The 20,019-nt window shown below is 45.1% G+C and overlaps 1 protein-coding gene across 1 annotated transcript in view; it reads left to right on the top strand.

The window, feature by feature from the left end:
• The window catches only part of SYT17 (synaptotagmin 17), an 88,424-nt gene that overhangs the window by 36,270 nt on the left and 32,135 nt on the right, over positions 1 to 20,019 (top strand). Inside the window, exons 6-9 of the mRNA XM_039255874.1 lie at positions 11,751 to 11,871; positions 13,413 to 13,568; positions 16,968 to 17,144; positions 18,686 to 18,841. Of these exons, the coding sequence (XP_039111805.1) occupies positions 11,751 to 11,871; positions 13,413 to 13,568; positions 16,968 to 17,144; positions 18,686 to 18,841 (610 nt within the window). The remainder of the gene's footprint in view (positions 1 to 11,750; positions 11,872 to 13,412; positions 13,569 to 16,967; positions 17,145 to 18,685; positions 18,842 to 20,019) is intronic.

The raw sequence follows: 20,019 nt of genomic DNA, 5'->3' as shown, positions 1-20,019 counted from the left end.
CAGCTCATGATCCCAAGGTCATGGGATGGATCCCCACAATGGGCTCCATGCTGAGTGTGGAGCCTGCCTGAGATTCTCTCCACCCCCTTCTGACCCTCTCCTCTGCTTCCACTCTCTCAAATTAAAAATAATAAAATAATAACCTAAATACCTAGCAATAGGAAAATGGCTAAAATAAATTACAGTATTTCAGCCTAATGGAATATTCTGTGTAGACATTAAAAATGAAACTTAGTGGGCTCAGTCAGGTTAGCATCTGACTTCGGCTCAGGTCATAGTCCAGTGGTTCGTGAGTTCGAGCCCTACATCAGGTGAGCTTGAGCCCCACTACAGGATTCTCTATTTCTCCCTCTCCCTCTGCCCCTTGCTGTCTTGCACTCTCTCTCTAACGAAAATAAAAAATAAGTAAATAAATAAATATATTAAATGAATAAAAATGAAACTTAGTGGGTACCTGGCTGGCTTGGTTGGTGGAGCATGTGACTCTTGGTCTTGGAGTTGTGAGTTCAAGCCACACGCTGGGCATAGAAATTACTTAAGAATGAATGAATGACCTTCTCCTGTTCATGCATACGTGCATATGCTCTCTCTCTCTGTCTCTCTCTGTCTCTCTCAAAATAAATGAACTTTTAGAAAGAACAAAGCCACCTAGGTGGTTCAGTCACTTGGTGTCCGACTCCTGATTTCGGCTCGGGTCATGATCTCACGGTTTATGGGAGCCAGTACCGTGCTGTGCTGGCAGCATGGAGCCCGCTTTGGATTCTCTCTCCCTCTCTCTCCACCCCTCCCCCACCTCTCAAAATAAATAAACTTTAAAAAAAAAAGAAAGGATGAATAAATAAATAAAATAGTGTCTAGGTGGTGACATGAGAAATATGCATCTCTCTTTAAGGTGAGGGGGGGTGTTAGAATTTGCCTGTTGTCAATGCAGCTATGCACATACAGGGTTTGTGTATTGATAAGGACTGGAAAGGAGCCCTGAAGGTGGCGGGGGGAGGGGCAATGGAGAAAAGCAAGCATTTGATTGAAGGTGTAAAGTGCTGGGATTGTCATTGGATTTTGCTTTTTAAAAAATCCACTCCTATTTTAATGTTGTTTGCTCAGTAAATTAAGAGACAAAGGGTTTCTCCCAACACAGGAGAACAAAGACGGGGAAGCACAGAGCAGCCTTGTTTGGGCTGCATTAGAAGTTGTGTGCGTACCTCTGAAACCTGCTAGGTGGCCAGAGCGCCATTTAGAAGCACTTCAAAGGACGAGTCTCAGGAGGAGAGCCAGGCTGTTGTTTTCCCCAGAAAGTGTCTTTTGTCCCAGATGGTTTTCTTTGATTTCCTTTTTATTGATTAGAACTTAGCTGTTTTCAAAGGCTGCTGGGAGAGCGAATTTTTGTCTGGGTAGAGAAGGGAGCAGCGTTCCTTCGTGCAAGCCGGCTGCTGGGGACTTGCAGGGAGGGTGGCTTCTGGATTCATTTGTGTAGTTTACAGATGGTCTATTTCCGTCCTCCCAAGCCCACCCCACGTGGCTCAACCAAATCGAGCTCATCAAGCTCTTAAAAAAGGAAACCAGGCCTGTTTATTCATGACATTGCATTAGAAGGGAGAAAGGTAGAAACGGCACCTGTCACCTGGTTGTTTTCTCCCAACTCAGCTTCAATTCTCTTGAGTTTGGGGGCAGGCAACAGACATGGGGGTGGCCCCCTCTCTTGACCGTGATGTAGTGGTGGCGAGCCTCCACGTCTGGGCGGCATAGCTGGTTCTCCTGGTCATCCAGATTGAAGTTGCTCCGTGAGTCATGGGTAATGGATGGATAATGTCCTTGCCTCCGTCTTGCCTCTGTGGAGAACGAGAAAATACCAGATAAGGACAGAGTGCCTTGAAAGAAATAAAGTAGGTGATGAAAACAAGCAATTGAGAGGGAAGGGGGGGTGGCAGACTGTTTTCAGTTGGGTGGTCTTGGAACACATAGTTGAGGAGGTGACATTTGAGTTGACTGACATTCCCAGGCTGAGGCAGTAGCAGGCGTGAGCCCCCACAGCAGGAACGGTCTTGTGTTTTCAAGGAATAGAAAGAAGGCAGATGGGGCTGGCAGATGAGGTCTGAGATGTAGGCTGGGTCAAATTATTTAGATCCTGGCAGATTAGTGCTTCTCAGTTGGGGGATTTTGCCCTCAGAGGATATTTGGCAATGTAGAGAGACATTTGGGGTTGTCACATTTGGGGGTGGTATGCTACTGGCGTTGAGTGGATAGAGACCAGGGATGCTGTTAAACATCCTAGAGTGCACGGGACTGCCCCCCACAAGACAGAATGATCTAGCCCCAAATAGTGCCGAGGTTGACACTGAGGCTAAGGATTTTGCTATTGTTGTTGTTTTAAAGTTTATTTATTTAAGTGATCTCTCTACCCAATGTGGGGCTCAAACTCATGATCCAGAGATCAAGAGTCACATGCTCATCTGACTGAGCCAGCCAGACACCCCTGGACAAGGCTAAGGACTTTGGATTTCATTCTAAGAGCGATGAATGGAGGATATTAAGTAGGGAAGTGAGAGAATGACCTGGTTCAATTTTCTTTTATAAACCTAGAGGGTTGGACCAAATTATCCTGCTCTGACATGCCAACCTTATCTGACTAAATTTGGGTGGGAGGAGGGAGACTTCATAGCGTTTGAGAAGAAGCAATCTTCCAGAACAAGCAGTCTCTTCTTCCTGGCGTGGCTGAGCCCATTTCCTGGGTTTTGTGTCGGGTGCTTGGGTTTCTGCTTGCAACAAAGAAGAAAGGCTCCATGCTTGCAACAAAAAAGAAAGGCTCAAGGAAGAAGCAGAAGGTTAGAAATTGTACTTGGTATGTGGCTTACAGCTGGTACTTTGGCCTCTTCCAATCAGGCAAGCTTAGCTGAGGTAGTGAATAGGCTCTCTTCATACCTATTGGAGGGAAATTCAGAGTCTTTGGTTGCTATTAACATTTGTCCAGGGGTGCCTGGGTGTCTCAGTCAGTTAAGCATCCGACTTCGGCTCAGCTCATGATCTCAGTTTGTGGGTTCAAGCCCCGCGTTGGGCTCTGTGCTGACAGCTAGCTCAGAGCCTAGAGCTTGTTTCAGATTCTGTGTCTCCCTCTCTCTCTTACCCTCCCCTGCTCACGCTGTCTCTCTCACTCAGAAATAAATAAAAAACATAAAAAAATTAAAGAACATTTGTCCAGACTAGAATCATGGATACGAAGAGAATATTAGTTAAGATTTCAGTACTATTGATATTTGGGGCCGGATCATTCTTTGTTTCGGGGGGAGGTGGTATCCTGCATTTGGTAGGATTTTTAACAGCATGCCTGGCCTCAGCCTACCAAATGTCAGTAGCAACCTCCTCCCAACTTGTGACAACAAAAAATCTCTCCAGACATTGCCAAATGCCCCCAGAGGTGTGAGGGAGGGCAGAAAGGCCCCAGGTTGATGTCAGTTTAAGGGGCCAATACTTCATAGGTGTCCACAAAGATCACCATAAATTCCACGATTTTTCCGGGGAGGGTGGGGCAGGTTGGGGAGCTCTTGAACTAGATGGTCCTGCTTTTTCTGTTCCCATAATGTGAGTTCCTTACCATCTGGCCGCTGGTCAGCTTTCAAATTTAGCATCGGATATTTCTAGGGAAGAGGGACAGGGAAGATTCTGCCTTCAGGAATCCTCCAGGGACGTTTTTGTCCTCAGATTATTTAGAGCTGTGGGTTTTGATGTCCGAGTGGATGTTATTGTTCACATGTGTCACACATTCTGCAACAAAGGCCCTGAGTTTAGTGAGAACCCTCTACTTTCTTGAGGGCTGGGTTAAGATATGACCTTGAGATCCCAAGCCCTGAAAATTATGGAGCCTCTCAACATACATCACTCCAGAGAACAGCAGTGGTTGACTTTCTCCACAGTGATGACTCAGTGTTATTTCTGAATATCAACTATTAAATTCTTGTCCTAAAATGTATTTCTCTTTTTAAATATTTTTATATGTTTTTTAATTTATTTTTGAGACAAAGAGAGACAGAGTGTGAGCAGGGGAGAGGAGAGAGAGAAGGAGACACAGAGTCTGAAGCAAGCTCCAGGCTCTGAGCTGTCAGCACAGAGCCTGACACAGGGTTTGAACTCATAGACCGTGAGATAATGACCTGAGCCAGAGTCGGACGCTTAACCGACTGACTCTGAGCCACCCAGGCCCCCCTCTCTTTTTTATTTGAAATGGAGGTTGGGGTGTCCAGAGCACACACCTGTCCACCTAAGGGTGAAGCCAGCATCATCTTCCCCATTTAAAAAACAAACCAATGAAAATATAAAAACCAAGAGTACAAATAAGTGGAAGTGATGTTATTTGTAAAGAGAATCCTCGTCAATTTATTTTAGAAATCCAAATTGTTAACCATCTTGCCTGCTTTACTATTAATAACAAGTTACTTGGGACCTTCTGTTATGAAACCAAGAACTTCAGGACCAGAACAGCAAAGGGGAACGGGATTGCAAGGAAGAGCTCTGTCATTCTGTTCCATCTTCACGGAGTGTCCTTCCCTGAGATATTTCCTGGACAAAATCCTAATGTCTTTTTTTTCTAGTTGTTTTGAGATATATATAGTTAACATAACATTATGTGAGTTGAAGGTGTACAATGTCATGATTTGATATACATATATTTTGAAGTGATTACCATGATATAGTTAGTTAATACATCCTACTTATCTTTTTTTTTTAAGTTTATTTATTTTGAGGAAGGGGAGCATGAACAGGAGAAGGCAGAGAGAGAAAATCCCAAGCAGGCTCCATGCTCAATGCAGAGCCTGACTCAGGGCTTGATCTCATGAACTGTAAGAACATGACCTGAACCAAAATCAAGAGTCCGACACTTAACTGACTAAGCCACCCAGGCACCCCTCTTTTTTTTTTTTAAAGTAATCTTCACACCCAATACCAGGCTTGAACTCACAACCCCAAGATTAAGAGTTGTGTGCTCCACCAACTGGGCCAGGCAGGCACCCCCATCCTACTTACCTTTAAAGACTTAACCCAAGGGGCATGCCTGGGTGGCTCAGTTAGTTAAGCATCCAACTTCAGCTCAGGTCATGATCTCATGGTTCATGAACTAGAGCCCTGCCTTGGGCTCTGTGCTGACAGCTCAGAGCCTGGAGCCTGCTTCAGATTCTGTGTCTCCCTCTCTCTCTGCCCCTCCCCCACTCATGATCTGTCTCTTTCTCTCTCAAAAATAAATAATGAAACATTAAAAAAAAATACTTTACTTGAATGCCTCCTCTGTGAAGCCTTCCCTGACCATGCCCCTCCCAAGAATGGGTTGTACTTCAGTATGTCTTGCACTGGGTCAGGTTTATGCAGCTCATTAACACTTAGGACCCCATAATTTGTTTTAATTGGGGTAAAATTTACATAATATCAATCTAAAGTTTTTGTTTTCAAGTTTATTTGTTTATTTAGAGAGAGCAGAGAGAGAGGGAGAATCTCAAACAGGCTCCACTCAGCACGGAGCCTGACACAGGGCTCGATCCCATGACCATGAGATCGCAACCTGAGTTGAAATCAAGAGATGGCCGTTTAACCAACTAAGCCACCCAGGCGCCGCTCAGTCTAACCCTTTTAAAGTGTACAGTTCAGTGGCATTTAGTATGTTCTCAGTGTCGGGTAACCATCACCTCTCTCTAGTTCCAGAATATTTTCATCATTCCAAAGGAGACCCCATGCCCACTAAGGAGTCACTCCCTGTATCTGTCCCGCTAGCTCCCAGCCAATCTCCTACCAGATCCTAGCAACCACGAATCTGGTTTCTGTCCGTCTAGATTGACCTATTCTGGGTATCTCAGAAATAGAATCATACTGTATGTGATTTTGTATCTGGCTTCTTTCACCTACTATATTGTTTCCAAGGGTCAGCTACAAAGTACTGTAGCAGGTATCACTACTTCATTCCTTTTTGTCACATTCCGTTGCATGGCTTTGCTACATTTTGTTCATCTGTTCATCCACTGGTGGACATTTGGCCCATTTCCACCTTTTGGCTATTGTGAATAGTGCAACTGCGAACATTCGTGTACAAGTTTTTCTATTCTCTTCAGAGAATAGAAATACCAAGAAGAATTGCTGGGTCATGTGGTAACTCTAGGTTTAACCTTTTGAGGAAGAGCCAGACTGCGTAGCACATCATTTTATGTTCCCACCAGCGGCGTGCAGGCGTCCAGTTTCTCCACATCTGCATCAACATTTGTTATTGTCTGGTTGTTGTTTTTATAGCCAACCCAGTGAGTGTGAGGCCCCTGGAATTTTGATTTGTTTTTGTATCTTTCCTGCTCCCCATCAGTAGACCGAATTGTTGGTAGCATTGTGCTTTCGTTACCAGCCGCACGGTAGAAGAGTCCATGCGCAGGCTGAGCTTGCCCCCTGTCCTGACTCGTAATGTGGTCTTGAGCACATCATTTGGCTTCTCGGAGCCCAGATTCTTTCCTCTGTGACATGGGAAGCTTCAGAGCTGTCGAGGCCAGAAATGAGCCTCAGCCTGAGCCTGGCAGAGTCAGTGCCTGGCCCAGGGTGATTGCGCAGTACAGGTTTGCTGTAATTATCATGATCACGACGTCCCGGTGCCTGAGTAGCTGTAGAGTTAAGTGTTTATTAAATAAATCAATGAACCCTTGGATATTGCTCAATTAGCCCTTTTTTTTATTTCTACCAACTGTTCCCCGAATTCCAGACAACTGTCTTGCAAATTGATCACTCCCAAGGCGAGGCGGAGAGAAGCGTTAGCTGGATCAATGGGATCACTTCCCTTGGAAAAATACAGCATGAAAACCTTGATGGGCGTGTGTTGGGGGTGGGGTGGGGCTGGTGAGAGCAGCAGTTCATAACCTTCAAGGGGAAAGAGGAATAAAAGAGTTGTTTTGTTTTGTTTGAGGTGAAAAATAGTCTTCTTAGAAAGGGGAAGATAGAGGATGACACCAGGCAGCTGCCTTGTTGAAGGTTGGTCAACAGCCCCTGAAGAGGAAAAGAGCAGCTCTTTTCTCTCCGGAAAGGGCTTGAGGGCCCCTTAGGCGATGAGAGCCCTGTAGCTGACCTCACTCCCTTTTCCATTTCCTGGAAGCGCCTCTGGAGTGGGCATACTCCCACAGGTCAGCCACTGGGCAGCTTTCTCTAGCTCCCATGGATCTTTCCAGAAGCCACCTCTTAGCTCACTCTAGCCATTCTGGTCTTCCTACCCCTCTGCCTGGTGTGTCCCCCTCCCCACTCGCTTCCTTTAGGCCTCCCTCAAACCTCACCTCACAGAGGCCTTGCCTGAACGCCCCGGCTGATGTGGGGGCCCTCGCATGTGGCCCACCAGTCACCATCCTCTTTCCCTGCCTAAGATATTGTGCTTGCTTTTTAAATGTTTGTGTTATGTTTTTAAATGAAATAGTTCTAACTTAAAAGAATAAAAGAAATACCCAGGTAACCATCTCCGAGATCTGACAAATGCTAATAATATTCTGCCCTGTTTGCTTACTTCATATCCCCCGCTTTTAATCAACTTTACTAAGGTATAATTTACATACAGTAAAGACATTCATTTTAAATACATAGTTTGTTGATTTTTGGCAAATGCACACATGTAATCGCCGCTGTAATCAAGATACAGAGTATTTCCCTCACGCCAGAAAGGTCTCTCATCTCCTTACCCTGCTGGATCTTTCTTTTTCTTTTTTTATTAAAAAAATTTTTTTATTTTTTAATGTTTATTTTTGAGCGAGTGAGAGAGAGAAAGAGACAGAGCACAAGTCGGGGAGGAGCAGAAAGAGAGGGAGACACAAAATTTGAAGCAGGCTCCAGGCTCCAAGCTTGTCAGCATGGAGCCCGACGCAGGGCTTGAACTCATGAACCATGAGATCATGACCTGAGCTAAAGTCGGACGCTTAACCGACTGAGCCACCCAGGTGCCCCTGGATTATTCTTCCTAGTATTCAACATTATCTGAAATCACCTCATTTGTGTCTTTTTTCTTAAAGTTTATTTATTTATTTTGAGAGAGGGTATGAGTGGGTGAGGGGCAGAGAGAGGGAGAGAGAATCCCAAGCAGGCTCTGTGATGATAGCATGGGGCTCGAACTCCTGAACCACGAGATCACGACCTGAGCTGAAACCGAGAGTCAGATGCTTAACCAACTAAGGTGCCCCCATTGGTATCTTTTTTAGTCTGTTTACTCTCCGTCTCCCCAACCAGAGTGTGTGTTCCATGAAGGCAGGGACTCTTGCTCCCCACTCCTCGCACGGCATGGCCCACAGTCGATCTATCACCGTCATGGTACTATATTTATTATCCTTGTGTGCACATCTTGACACACAGTGAGGTGCATTGATGGGGTAAGTTCCTGGAAATGAAACTATGGAGCCGACGGATGTTTACTTGTTTTGCTCCTAAAAGAGACCTGTGTCCCCTTTTCTCTCTTCAAACCCATGTCTCTCAATCTGAGCACTGTCGCCACCTGGGGCTGGACGATTCTGGTCTTGTACACTGCATGATGTTGAACAGCGTCCCTGACCTCTGCCCAGTAGCTGCCCAGCAGCGTCCCCCACCTCCGGTGTGACAACCCAAAATGTCTTTAGACGTTGGAAAATGTCCCCCAGGGAGTTGAGGGTGACAGAACTGTCCCCATATGAGAACTACTGGTCTATGTCTGTAGGCCGATTTCCTGCCATACATTCTGTCCCTCAGTTGGGGCCATCTCTAAATGAACTACGCTCAATGACATTAGATGTGTTGAATTTGCTTTTCACCATCTCCGCGGACTGAGTGATGAGTTAGGATCCTGCCTGGAGAGCCGTGTCTTGAGTTGAGCGGCTGGTTAGCTGTGAAACCAGGGAAGTCTTTGCTCTAAGTCCACAAGGGTGTGAATGCTTCTCCCTGGCCTAGGGAGCCCAGAGAATTCTCTGCCTTTCTCGCCTCAGGATAAATACGTCTGTCTGCAGGGGCAGGCCCTGAGGCGACTGCATCTTCTAGGCCTTCAAGAACAAGGGGGGAATCCTTACAACTGTGTAGAGGGGCTGCTGAGCTTCCCTGATTACTCCGGACACTGAGTTGACCATTCTTGCCTTTAAAAACCTGCAATCATGCATGTAAAGCAGTGAAGAAGAGTAGTGAAATGACACGGGTAGGTCCATTCCTGGGGCATGCTGCACTGTGGCCAGATGTTACGAGGTGGGAATGTGGAGCCCAGCCTTGCTGGACCTTCATTTTTCAAGGAAGTCAAGACTTCCAGAACTTTTTTTGAAAGTGGAATATCTTGATTCTTGAATTTAAAAAAAAAAATTTTTTTTTTTATGTCTTTATTTTATTTTGAGAGACAGAGACAGAGAGTTAGTGGGGAGGGGCAGAGAGAGAGGGAGACACAGAATCCAAAGCAGGCTCCAGGCTCTGAGCTGTCAGCACAGAGCCCGACGCGGGTCTCGAACCCACGGACTGTGAGATCATGACCTGAGCTGAAGTCGGACGCTCAACCGACTGAGCCACCCAGGCGCCCCTTGATTCTTGATTTTTATAGTAATGAGCTAGTTACTGTGTTTCAACTTGATGTGGGCCAAATGAAATGCATCTGCAGGCTGACAGTTTGTAACCTCTGAGGTAATGTGTGAGGTTATTTCTTGTTTGGGGACTAACTCAGTCCAGAAATCTATTGGTTTGACTGTGGATCCAGTCAGTGCATGTTTATTGAGTATCTACCATGTGCCAAACTATGTTCTAGAGCTGCCACTTGGCATAAATTTGCTGGAATGACTGATAACTGAAAGGGACAGAGATTATGGGTGGGTGGATAGATGGAAAGGGTGATAAAAGAAGGATAGATGGATGATGGATGGATGAAAGATGGATGGTTGATGGGTGGAGGAAGAAAGGATGAATGAATAGATGGAGGATGGATAGGTGGATGGTTGGATGGATGGAGGATGGGTAGCTCGTGGGTGGTTACATGGATAGATAAATAGATCAATTTGATCATTTAGAGTTATATACTAAAATATTATAGATAAAATAATATGTGTGGGAATTACTTCAGGGTGATACGGAGAGTTGAATGAGAGTATAGATAAATCAAGATAATTATTGAATCTGAGTGATGGTGGATATGAGAAGTTTCCTTATACTTTTTTGCTTTCTTTTGAATATGACTAGAAATGTCTCATACCAAAAATATTTGTTTTAATGTCCTTATCATTTAGAGATACACTCTGAAGGATATACAGGTAAAATGACATCATGTCTGGGACATGGTTTGAAATATTCGGCTAAGATTTTTTTGCAAGTCAGTGTGTAGATGTGCTATGCTCTAAATGTTTGTGTCCTCCCAAAATTTACATGTTGGAATCCTAATGCCCAATGTGATGCTGTTACAAGATCGGGCCTTTGAGAGGTAACTAGGTAATGAAGGTAGAGCCCCCTTGAATGGGATTAGGGGCCCACATTGCTCCCCAGTCTCTTCTACCATGTGATGATACAACGAGAAATCTGTGACCTGGAAGATGGTCCTCACCCAACGGTGCCAGCGCCCTGATCCTTAACTCCCAGCCTCTAGGACTGTGAGAAAGAAATTTTTGTGGTTTGTGAGCCACCCAATCTATGGCCTTTTGTTATATGAATGAAGACAAGTACAGACTAAGACACGATGAAACATCCTTTAGCAAGAAGTTGATCATTGTTGATCATCATGGGTATATGGAGATTCGTTATACAGGCTTGTGTAGATCTGCATATGGTTGCAAGTTTTTACATTAAAAAATTGTATTTAAATGGGACAGAGGACTGGGGCCTCCTGTTTCCCAGGTACTTTTGGAGGCATGAATCATGCTCTGGGTGAATTTCTCACTAGCATGGTGGTGTTGACATCAAAGGAATGGGTTTTTTTAAAATATATATTTTTAAATTTATTTCTAGGAGAGAGAGAGAGACAGCGTGAACAGGGGAGGGTCAGAGAGAGAGGGAGTCACAGACTGAAACAGGCTCCAGGCTCTGAGCTGGCATTCAGCATAGAGCCCGACGCAGGGCTTGAACCCACGAACCGCGAGATCATGACCTAAGTGAAAGTTGGATGCTTAACTGACTAAGCCACCCAGGCGCCCCAGGAATGGGTATTTTTTAACAAGGGATGTCACCGGCTGAGTATTGCCTGCTGAGGTCAGAAGCCAGGGCTCTGCTGTGGACCGTGGGTTGAGAACAGATTTCTCACCCACATAGTTGCTCTGCAAGGTGTTCTCCCTCACACTTCTTTTGCTGCGAGGCAGGAAAGCACAGTGGTTAGAGTGTCTGGAATCAGCCTCCTTGGGACCAGACACCAGTGCTGCCATTTTCTAGCTGTGTGGCCTTGGACGTGGGATTTCACTATCCTGTTCCCCAGGTTCCACATCTATTAAGTGAGAGCTAACAGTAACATGTTACAGATTCATGAAGATTGAACTAGTTATTCCATAGAAGGTGCTTAGCACAGTACTTGACAGGTAGCATGTATTTATTATCATTATCAATGCTTTGTTGTTAGTACGTTGTTGCTGCTGGTAAGTATTTTAAGAACAGAAAGAACTTTCTGAGATAGGTGGAATGATTGGGGGCAGAGGCTAAGAGAAGCTGAAGAAAGAGGCATCCACTGTCATCCATTCCACCCACAGAAGCCTATTTGTGAGCCGCTGGAATCACTTTCCTGCAAGCTAGGTACAAAAAGTAATACAAGAGAAAAGCAACTTCCCGACCATTTGTTTTCTCTGCAGAATGAAGTAGAGCTGGGAGAGCTGCTTCTGTCACTCAATTATCTCCCGAGCGCTGGGAGACTCAATGTTGACGTCATTCGAGCCAAGCAACTTCTTCAGACAGATGTGAGCCAAGGTTCAGGTACAGTGCGACCCCTCCTTCCCCCATTTCCTTAACATGGCATCTATATTTGTCTGACATGGGGACTTGATTTTTTTTTTTTTTCTGCACTCCTGAGACTATTAAGAAGGCCCTGTGAGGGTAAACAAATAGCTTTTAGAACTAGGATGTCAGTTCAAGAGGAAAAATAAATGATCAGATGTCTCTTAGGATGAGGCAGGTAAATGATGCCATCTCAGTAATCTCATTTGAACTGGGAATTGGACTGAGACCACGTGTGATAACTACTGACCTCTGCTTGCTCTTTATACATGCAGCCCCCAGGAAGTTACCTGCCTTTCCAGATACTATGCCTGCAATGCAGATGCCATGCTCCAGGTGGTGGTAGTGTGCACCGACCACACCTTCTGATCTGTGGGCGTGGCAGGCACACCCTGAGGTTTTTTCCTAGTTCATTCCAAGTGTACCGTGAATCTTTTTAAATCCAAGCTCTGAAAAGACTGTTGTATTTATAAAGTGTCTAACTGTATAGCAAACCAATTCAAACATGACTTTTAATGAAGTGGAACAGATTCCATTCCATCTGTATGTAGCTTCTCCCATGATGGCAGAGGATAGTATCATGAAAGTAGCCAGGGTCTCTGGGACCTCTCTGGCTCACTGGAGGAACTACTGTCTCCTCCAAGTACAGTAGCTAAAATAAATCACTTTTGCTATCAGGTGACAGCTGCATTTAGAAGACAACTTGCGTTCTCAAAAACCGCATTATAAAAATAGAGGTTTTGAAGGGGTCAGTGGAGGGAATGGTATTAAGGCTGGAGAGTTTCAGGACTCACCACCATGGGAAAGTCAGTATGATAAAATGATTAAGAGTTCCGGAGTCAAACTGCCAAGTCCTAATTCAACTGCTTACAAATGATGTGGCCTTGAAGAAGTTATTTAGCCTCCATATACCTCAATTCCTCTATCCGAAAAATTGAGATGGGTTGTTTCAACAAATAGTAGATAATGTACACGAATCTCTTTGTAAACTGTCAAGGGATCTAAGAATGATAGTTACTATTCTAATAGTAACTATTAGATGATATTTATTCTCTCTGTACTCCTGCATATGAGTTATGGGCTCACTGACATGATAGTGGGTTTCTAGGGACAGAAAAATGAGAGCAGGCTCTGAATCTGGCTCTTCTCCCACTCGTCTGATCTTAAGCAGATCATTTCCTATCTTGAGTCTTCAGTTTGTTCATCTGTAAAATGCACACAGTGCTTGACGCATGGGAGGAGCTCAGTAAACCTTGGATGGCTGGAGGAAGAGAGAAAGGGATGAGCAGATAAGCAGCTGGATGGGGAAGAGGGAGGAATGGATGATGGATGGATGGGAAGATGGACAAACGAAAGGAGGGGTGGATATCTGGCCTGATGGATGGAAAGTTGGATGGATTGATGGGGAAAAAGTGATGGAAGGATGCGTGGGTGGTTGGCTTATCAGATAGATGGCAAGTTGGATGGATGGATTGAGTTTCATGAGCTCCAACATTCCATATGCTGTGTCTGATTCCCAGACCCCTTTGTGAAAATCCAGCTGGTACATGGACTCAAGCTTGTGAAAACAAAGAAGACATCCTTCTTAAGAGGAACGATCGATCCTTTCTACAATGAATCCTTCAGCTTCAAAGTCCCCCAAGAAGAACTGGAAAATGCCAGCCTAGTGTTTACAGGTAGGTTATGTTCCAGACCCTGCTGAACTCCAGTGAGACATATTCCACTTATTGTTCTAAAGATAGAAGTTATCTAGAGAGGGTAACCTTTAAGAACTTCATGTCTGGTATTCAGCTACCTGAGTTTGAATTCATTTACCATTTGTGAACTTAGGCAAGATCCAGAGACCTGGAAAGCATGATTATTACAAATGTAAACTTTGGAGCCGTGTTTCCTGGCATCTCCACATAATTACTGAAGGCTTTGGCAAGTTGCCTGGCCCCTCTGAGCCTCAGTTTCTTCATCTATAAAATGGGCAATAATAATACTTGCTTCATAGGTTTGTTGTGAAGATTAAGGGACTTAGAACTTTGAAATAATAATGAGTGCTCACTATGAGTGTTTTGATGATATGATGATTCAGGTAGCTTATAGTCTAATAGGGAAACATGAGAATATAGTGTCACCTAACTCAGGAGGATTTTGAAAGGCTTTCCCAAGGACATGGTGTTTAAGTAGAGGCTTCATGTGCCGCTCTGGTTGAATTTAATCTGTTGTTTTCAGGGTGTATTAGTTATCTATTGCTGCAAAACAGATTTCGTGACTTAAAACCACGAACATTCATTCAGCTCATAGTTCCTGTGGATCAGGAACACAGGCATAGTTTTGCTGGGTGCTTCTGGCTGAGGTCCTCTGACAAGACTGCACTCAAGGTATTGGCTGGGGCCGCAGTCTCATCTTAAGGCTCATCTGGGGGAGGATCTGTTCTTAAGCGTATGCACATAGGGGTTGGCAGGATTTGGCTCGTCGCAAGGAGATGCATTGGATTGGAGGCTTCAGTTCCTTCCTGGATGTTGGCCAGTGACCTTCCTGTGTTTCTTATCACGTGGGCTTCTCCATGGGGTAACTCACGGCATGGCAGATGGTTTCCATCAGAGCGGGCACGTGAAGGAGCAAGAGACGGTGAACAAGATGGAAGCCAGAGTCCTATTGTTAACCTGATCTTAGAAATGACACCCTATTGCTTTTGCCATATTCTGTTCATTAAAAGCAACCCGCTAGATCCAGCTCATCTTCTAGGAGAGGGGATTACAGGATGGTGTGAATACTGGGAGTTAGGGATCGTTGGGAGGCAGTTTAGAAGCTGGCTACCACAGCATAGAATTACTAGAAGTGATGGTTCTTATCTCCTGTGACCTAGTCGTAGGAGGGCTTCACTTATTGCTGATACTCATCATGCTTCACCCTATCAAGCCAGCATCACCCTTGTCAGCTTACAGGGCTGGGGACCGAGGCTTAACGCCTGAGCAGTCTACCCAGTGTCAGACTGGTAGAATTAGTCTTCAGGCTCTGGTCTTCCTAGCTCCAAAGATCAAGGGGGTCTGCCTTTCCCAATCACCCAGGTAGTGGCGGCATTGGGTTCTGATATCACACTGAAGAACCCTGCTCCAGAGTCACTGGAAGCTTAATCTGTTTAGATCTAGTCTAAAATCCTTAGCTGCTGGGCTCCCAAGAAAGAAGGCCGTGGCTTCCTCTGCACGGGCTTATTGCTTCTCGTCGCCAAGGCTGCAAGTGCGCTCTGCTCGGAGACTCCCCTGAGGCAGCTTGGCTCTGGGTTTTCTTAGGGCCTGTCACCCAGAGGGTCTGCGTCCAATCAGGGGATGCCTGCCCTAAGCAGACACGACATCCTCTCTCTTGCAGCCTGTGATGGCTGCTGTCCACGGGTCCCACTCTCCTCAGTTTCAGGTGAAGACAGAAGACCGCGATTCCACTGCATCTTTAAATGGTAGAGGGCAGGCCGTGGAAGCTCTATTGAACCAAGATAAGATCCAAGCATGGAATATCGATTCCCAAGTCCCTGCTGAGAAGAAGAACTTAATGTTGCACGTGGAGATCAGGAGGGGGCCCCAGGGGGCACTGAGTGCCCATAAGGAAAGCCTCAACACCTCTGTATTTTACTTGACTTTAAGATTTATGACAAAAGTAGCACCCGCCCGTCACAACCAAAAGATACGAATGGACAGAGAATCAAAAGAGCAGGGGGGTTAAATGCATGGGCTGTGGAGCCAGGGCCTGGGCCTTGGCTTTGTGGCCTCAAGCAAGACCTGTGTGCTTAGACTTTCTCATCTGTAAAATGGGTAAATCTAAAATGACACAAGGACATCCTGAAAGATTGTTATGTGGGTTAAATGAGAACAAGACATAACCTTTGCTGAGCACTGTGTCTAGTGCACAGCACGCACTTAGTAACTATTGACTATTACTTTTTTATGTTTATTTATTTATTTTGAGAGAGAGTGGGGGGTGGCAGAAAGAGAAAGTGAGAGAGAGAGAGGAAATCTTAAGCAGGATCTACACTTAATGTGGAGCCTGGTACAGGGCTCAATCCCATGACCCTGGGATCATGACCTGAGCTGAAACCAAAAGTCAGACGCTCAACCAACAGAACCACCCACCTTCGGGTGACAGTTAGCAGACAAGGCCCGTGCTCTCTATTTATGGAAGACCTTTTTCTCAGGTTTAAATGTTGGGGTTTCCAGGGGCGCCTGGGTGGCTCAGTCATTTGAGTGTCTGACTTTGGCTCAGGTCATGATCTCACAGTTTGTGGGTTCAAGTCCCACACTGGGCTCTGTGATANTTATTTCTAGGAGAGAGAGAGAGACAGCGTGAACAGGGGAGGGTCAGAGAGAGAGGGAGTCACAGACTGAAACAGGCTCCAGGCTCTGAGCTGGCATTCAGCATAGAGCCCGACGCAGGGCTTGAACCCACGAACCGCGAGATCATGACCTAAGTGAAAGTTGGATGCTTAACTGACTAAGCCACCCAGGCGCCCCAGGAATGGGTATTTTTTAACAAGGGATGTCACCGGCTGAGTATTGCCTGCTGAGGTCAGAAGCCAGGGCTCTGCTGTGGACCGTGGGTTGAGAACAGATTTCTCACCCACATAGTTGCTCTGCAAGGTGTTCTCCCTCACACTTCTTTTGCTGCGAGGCAGGAAAGCACAGTGGTTAGAGTGTCTGGAATCAGCCTCCTTGGGACCAGACACCAGTGCTGCCATTTTCTAGCTGTGTGGCCTTGGACGTGGGATTTCACTATCCTGTTCCCCAGGTTCCACATCTATTAAGTGAGAGCTAACAGTAACATGTTACAGATTCATGAAGATTGAACTAGTTATTCCATAGAAGGTGCTTAGCACAGTACTTGACAGGTAGCATGTATTTATTATCATTATCAATGCTTTGTTGTTAGTACGTTGTTGCTGCTGGTAAGTATTTTAAGAACAGAAAGAACTTTCTGAGATAGGTGGAATGATTGGGGGCAGAGGCTAAGAGAAGCTGAAGAAAGAGGCATCCACTGTCATCCATTCCACCCACAGAAGCCTATTTGTGAGCCGCTGGAATCACTTTCCTGCAAGCTAGGTACAAAAAGTAATACAAGAGAAAAGCAACTTCCCGACCATTTGTTTTCTCTGCAGAATGAAGTAGAGCTGGGAGAGCTGCTTCTGTCACTCAATTATCTCCCGAGCGCTGGGAGACTCAATGTTGACGTCATTCGAGCCAAGCAACTTCTTCAGACAGATGTGAGCCAAGGTTCAGGTACAGTGCGACCCCTCCTTCCCCCATTTCCTTAACATGGCATCTATATTTGTCTGACATGGGGACTTGATTTTTTTTTTTTTTCTGCACTCCTGAGACTATTAAGAAGGCCCTGTGAGGGTAAACAAATAGCTTTTAGAACTAGGATGTCAGATCAAGAGGAAAAATAAATGATCAGATGTCTCTTAGGATGAGGCAGGTAAATGATGCCATCTCAGTAATCTCATTTGAACTGGGAATTGGACTGAGACCACGTGTGATAACTACTGACCTCTGCTTGCTCTTTATACATGCAGCCCCCAGGAAGTTACCTGCCTTTCCAGATACTATGCCTGCAATGCAGATGCCATGCTCCAGGTGGTGGTAGTGTGCACCGACCACACCTTCTGATCTGTGGGCGTGGCAGGCACACCCTGAGGTTTTTTCCTAGTTCATTCCAAGTGTACCGTGAATCTTTTTAAATCCAAGCTCTGAAAAGACTGTTGTATTTATAAAGTGTCTAACTGTATAGCAAACCAATTCAAACATGACTTTTAATGAAGTGGAACAGATTCCATTCCATCTGTATGTAGCTTCTCCCATGATGGCAGAGGATAGTATCATGAAAGTAGCCAGGGTCTCTGGGACCTCTCTGGCTCACTGGAGGAACTACTGTCTCCTCCAAGTACAGTAGCTAAAATAAATCACTTTTGCTATCAGGTGACAGCTGCATTTAGAAGACAACTTGCGTTCTCAAAAACCGCATTATAAAAATAGAGGTTTTGAAGGGGTCAGTGGAGGGAATGGTATTAAGGCTGGAGAGTTTCAGGACTCACCACCATGGGAAAGTCAGTATGATAAAATGATTAAGAGTTCCGGAGTCAAACTGCCAAGTCCTAATTCAACTGCTTACAAATGATGTGGCCTTGAAGAAGTTATTTAGCCTCCATATACCTCAATTCCTCTATCCGAAAAATTGAGATGGGTTGTTTCAACAAATAGTAGATAATGTACACGAATCTCTTTGTAAACTGTCAAGGGATCTAAGAATGATAGTTACTATTCTAATAGTAACTATTAGATGATATTTATTCTCTCTGTACTCCTGCATATGAGTTATGGGCTCACTGACATGATAGTGGGTTTCTAGGGACAGAAAAATGAGAGCAGGCTCTGAATCTGGCTCTTCTCCCACTCGTCTGATCTTAAGCAGATCATTTCCTATCTTGAGTCTTCAGTTTGTTCATCTGTAAAATGCACACAGTGCTTGACGCATGGGAGGAGCTCAGTAAACCTTGGATGGCTGGAGGAAGAGAGAAAGGGATGAGCAGATAAGCAGCTGGATGGGGAAGAGGGAGGAATGGATGATGGATGGATGGGAAGATGGACAAACGAAAGGAGGGGTGGATATCTGGCCTGATGGATGGAAAGTTGGATGGATTGATGGGGAAAAAGTGATGGAAGGATGCGTGGGTGGTTGGCTTATCAGATAGATGGCAAGTTGGATGGATGGATTGAGTTTCATGAGCTCCAACATTCCATATGCTGTGTCTGATTCCCAGACCCCTTTGTGAAAATCCAGCTGGTACATGGACTCAAGCTTGTGAAAACAAAGAAGACATCCTTCTTAAGAGGAACGATCGATCCTTTCTACAATGAATCCTTCAGCTTCAAAGTCCCCCAAGAAGAACTGGAAAATGCCAGCCTAGTGTTTACAGGTAGGTTATGTTCCAGACCCTGCTGAACTCCAGTGAGACATATTCCACTTATTGTTCTAAAGATAGAAGTTATCTAGAGAGGGTAACCTTTAAGAACTTCATGTCTGGTATTCAGCTACCTGAGTTTGAATTCATTTACCATTTGTGAACTTAGGCAAGATCCAGAGACCTGGAAAGCATGATTATTACAAATGTAAACTTTGGAGCCGTGTTTCCTGGCATCTCCACATAATTACTGAAGGCTTTGGCAAGTTGCCTGGCCCCTCTGAGCCTCAGTTTCTTCATCTATAAAATGGGCAATAATAATACTTGCTTCATAGGTTTGTTGTGAAGATTAAGGGACTTAGAACTTTGAAATAATAATGAGTGCTCACTATGAGTGTTTTGATGATATGATGATTCAGGTAGCTTATAGTCTAATAGGGAAACATGAGAATATAGTGTCACCTAACTCAGGAGGATTTTGAAAGGCTTTCCCAAGGACATGGTGTTTAAGTAGAGGCTTCATGTGCCGCTCTGGTTGAATTTAATCTGTTGTTTTCAGGGTGTATTAGTTATCTATTGCTGCAAAACAGATTTCGTGACTTAAAACCACGAACATTCATTCAGCTCATAGTTCCTGTGGATCAGGAACACAGGCATAGTTTTGCTGGGTGCTTCTGGCTGAGGTCCTCTGACAAGACTGCACTCAAGGTATTGGCTGGGGCCGCAGTCTCATCTTAAGGCTCATCTGGGGGAGGATCTGTTCTTAAGCGTATGCACATAGGGGTTGGCAGGATTTGGCTCGTCGCAAGGAGATGCATTGGATTGGAGGCTTCAGTTCCTTCCTGGATGTTGGCCAGTGACCTTCCTGTGTTTCTTATCACGTGGGCTTCTCCATGGGGTAACTCACGGCATGGCAGATGGTTTCCATCAGAGCGGGCACGTGAAGGAGCAAGAGACGGTGAACAAGATGGAAGCCAGAGTCCTATTGTTAACCTGATCTTAGAAATGACACCCTATTGCTTTTGCCATATTCTGTTCATTAAAAGCAACCCGCTAGATCCAGCTCATCTTCTAGGAGAGGGGATTACAGGATGGTGTGAATACTGGGAGTTAGGGATCGTTGGGAGGCAGTTTAGAAGCTGGCTACCACAGCATAGAATTACTAGAAGTGATGGTTCTTATCTCCTGTGACC

This window comes from Hyaena hyaena, unplaced genomic scaffold (assembly GCF_003009895.1).
Source record: "Hyaena hyaena isolate Hyena2069 unplaced genomic scaffold, ASM300989v1 scaffold_550, whole genome shotgun sequence".
NCBI lineage: Eukaryota > Metazoa > Chordata > Mammalia > Carnivora > Hyaenidae > Hyaena > Hyaena hyaena.
Note: the sequence above shows the minus strand (reverse complement) of the source record. Positions and strands in the feature narration are given on the sequence as shown.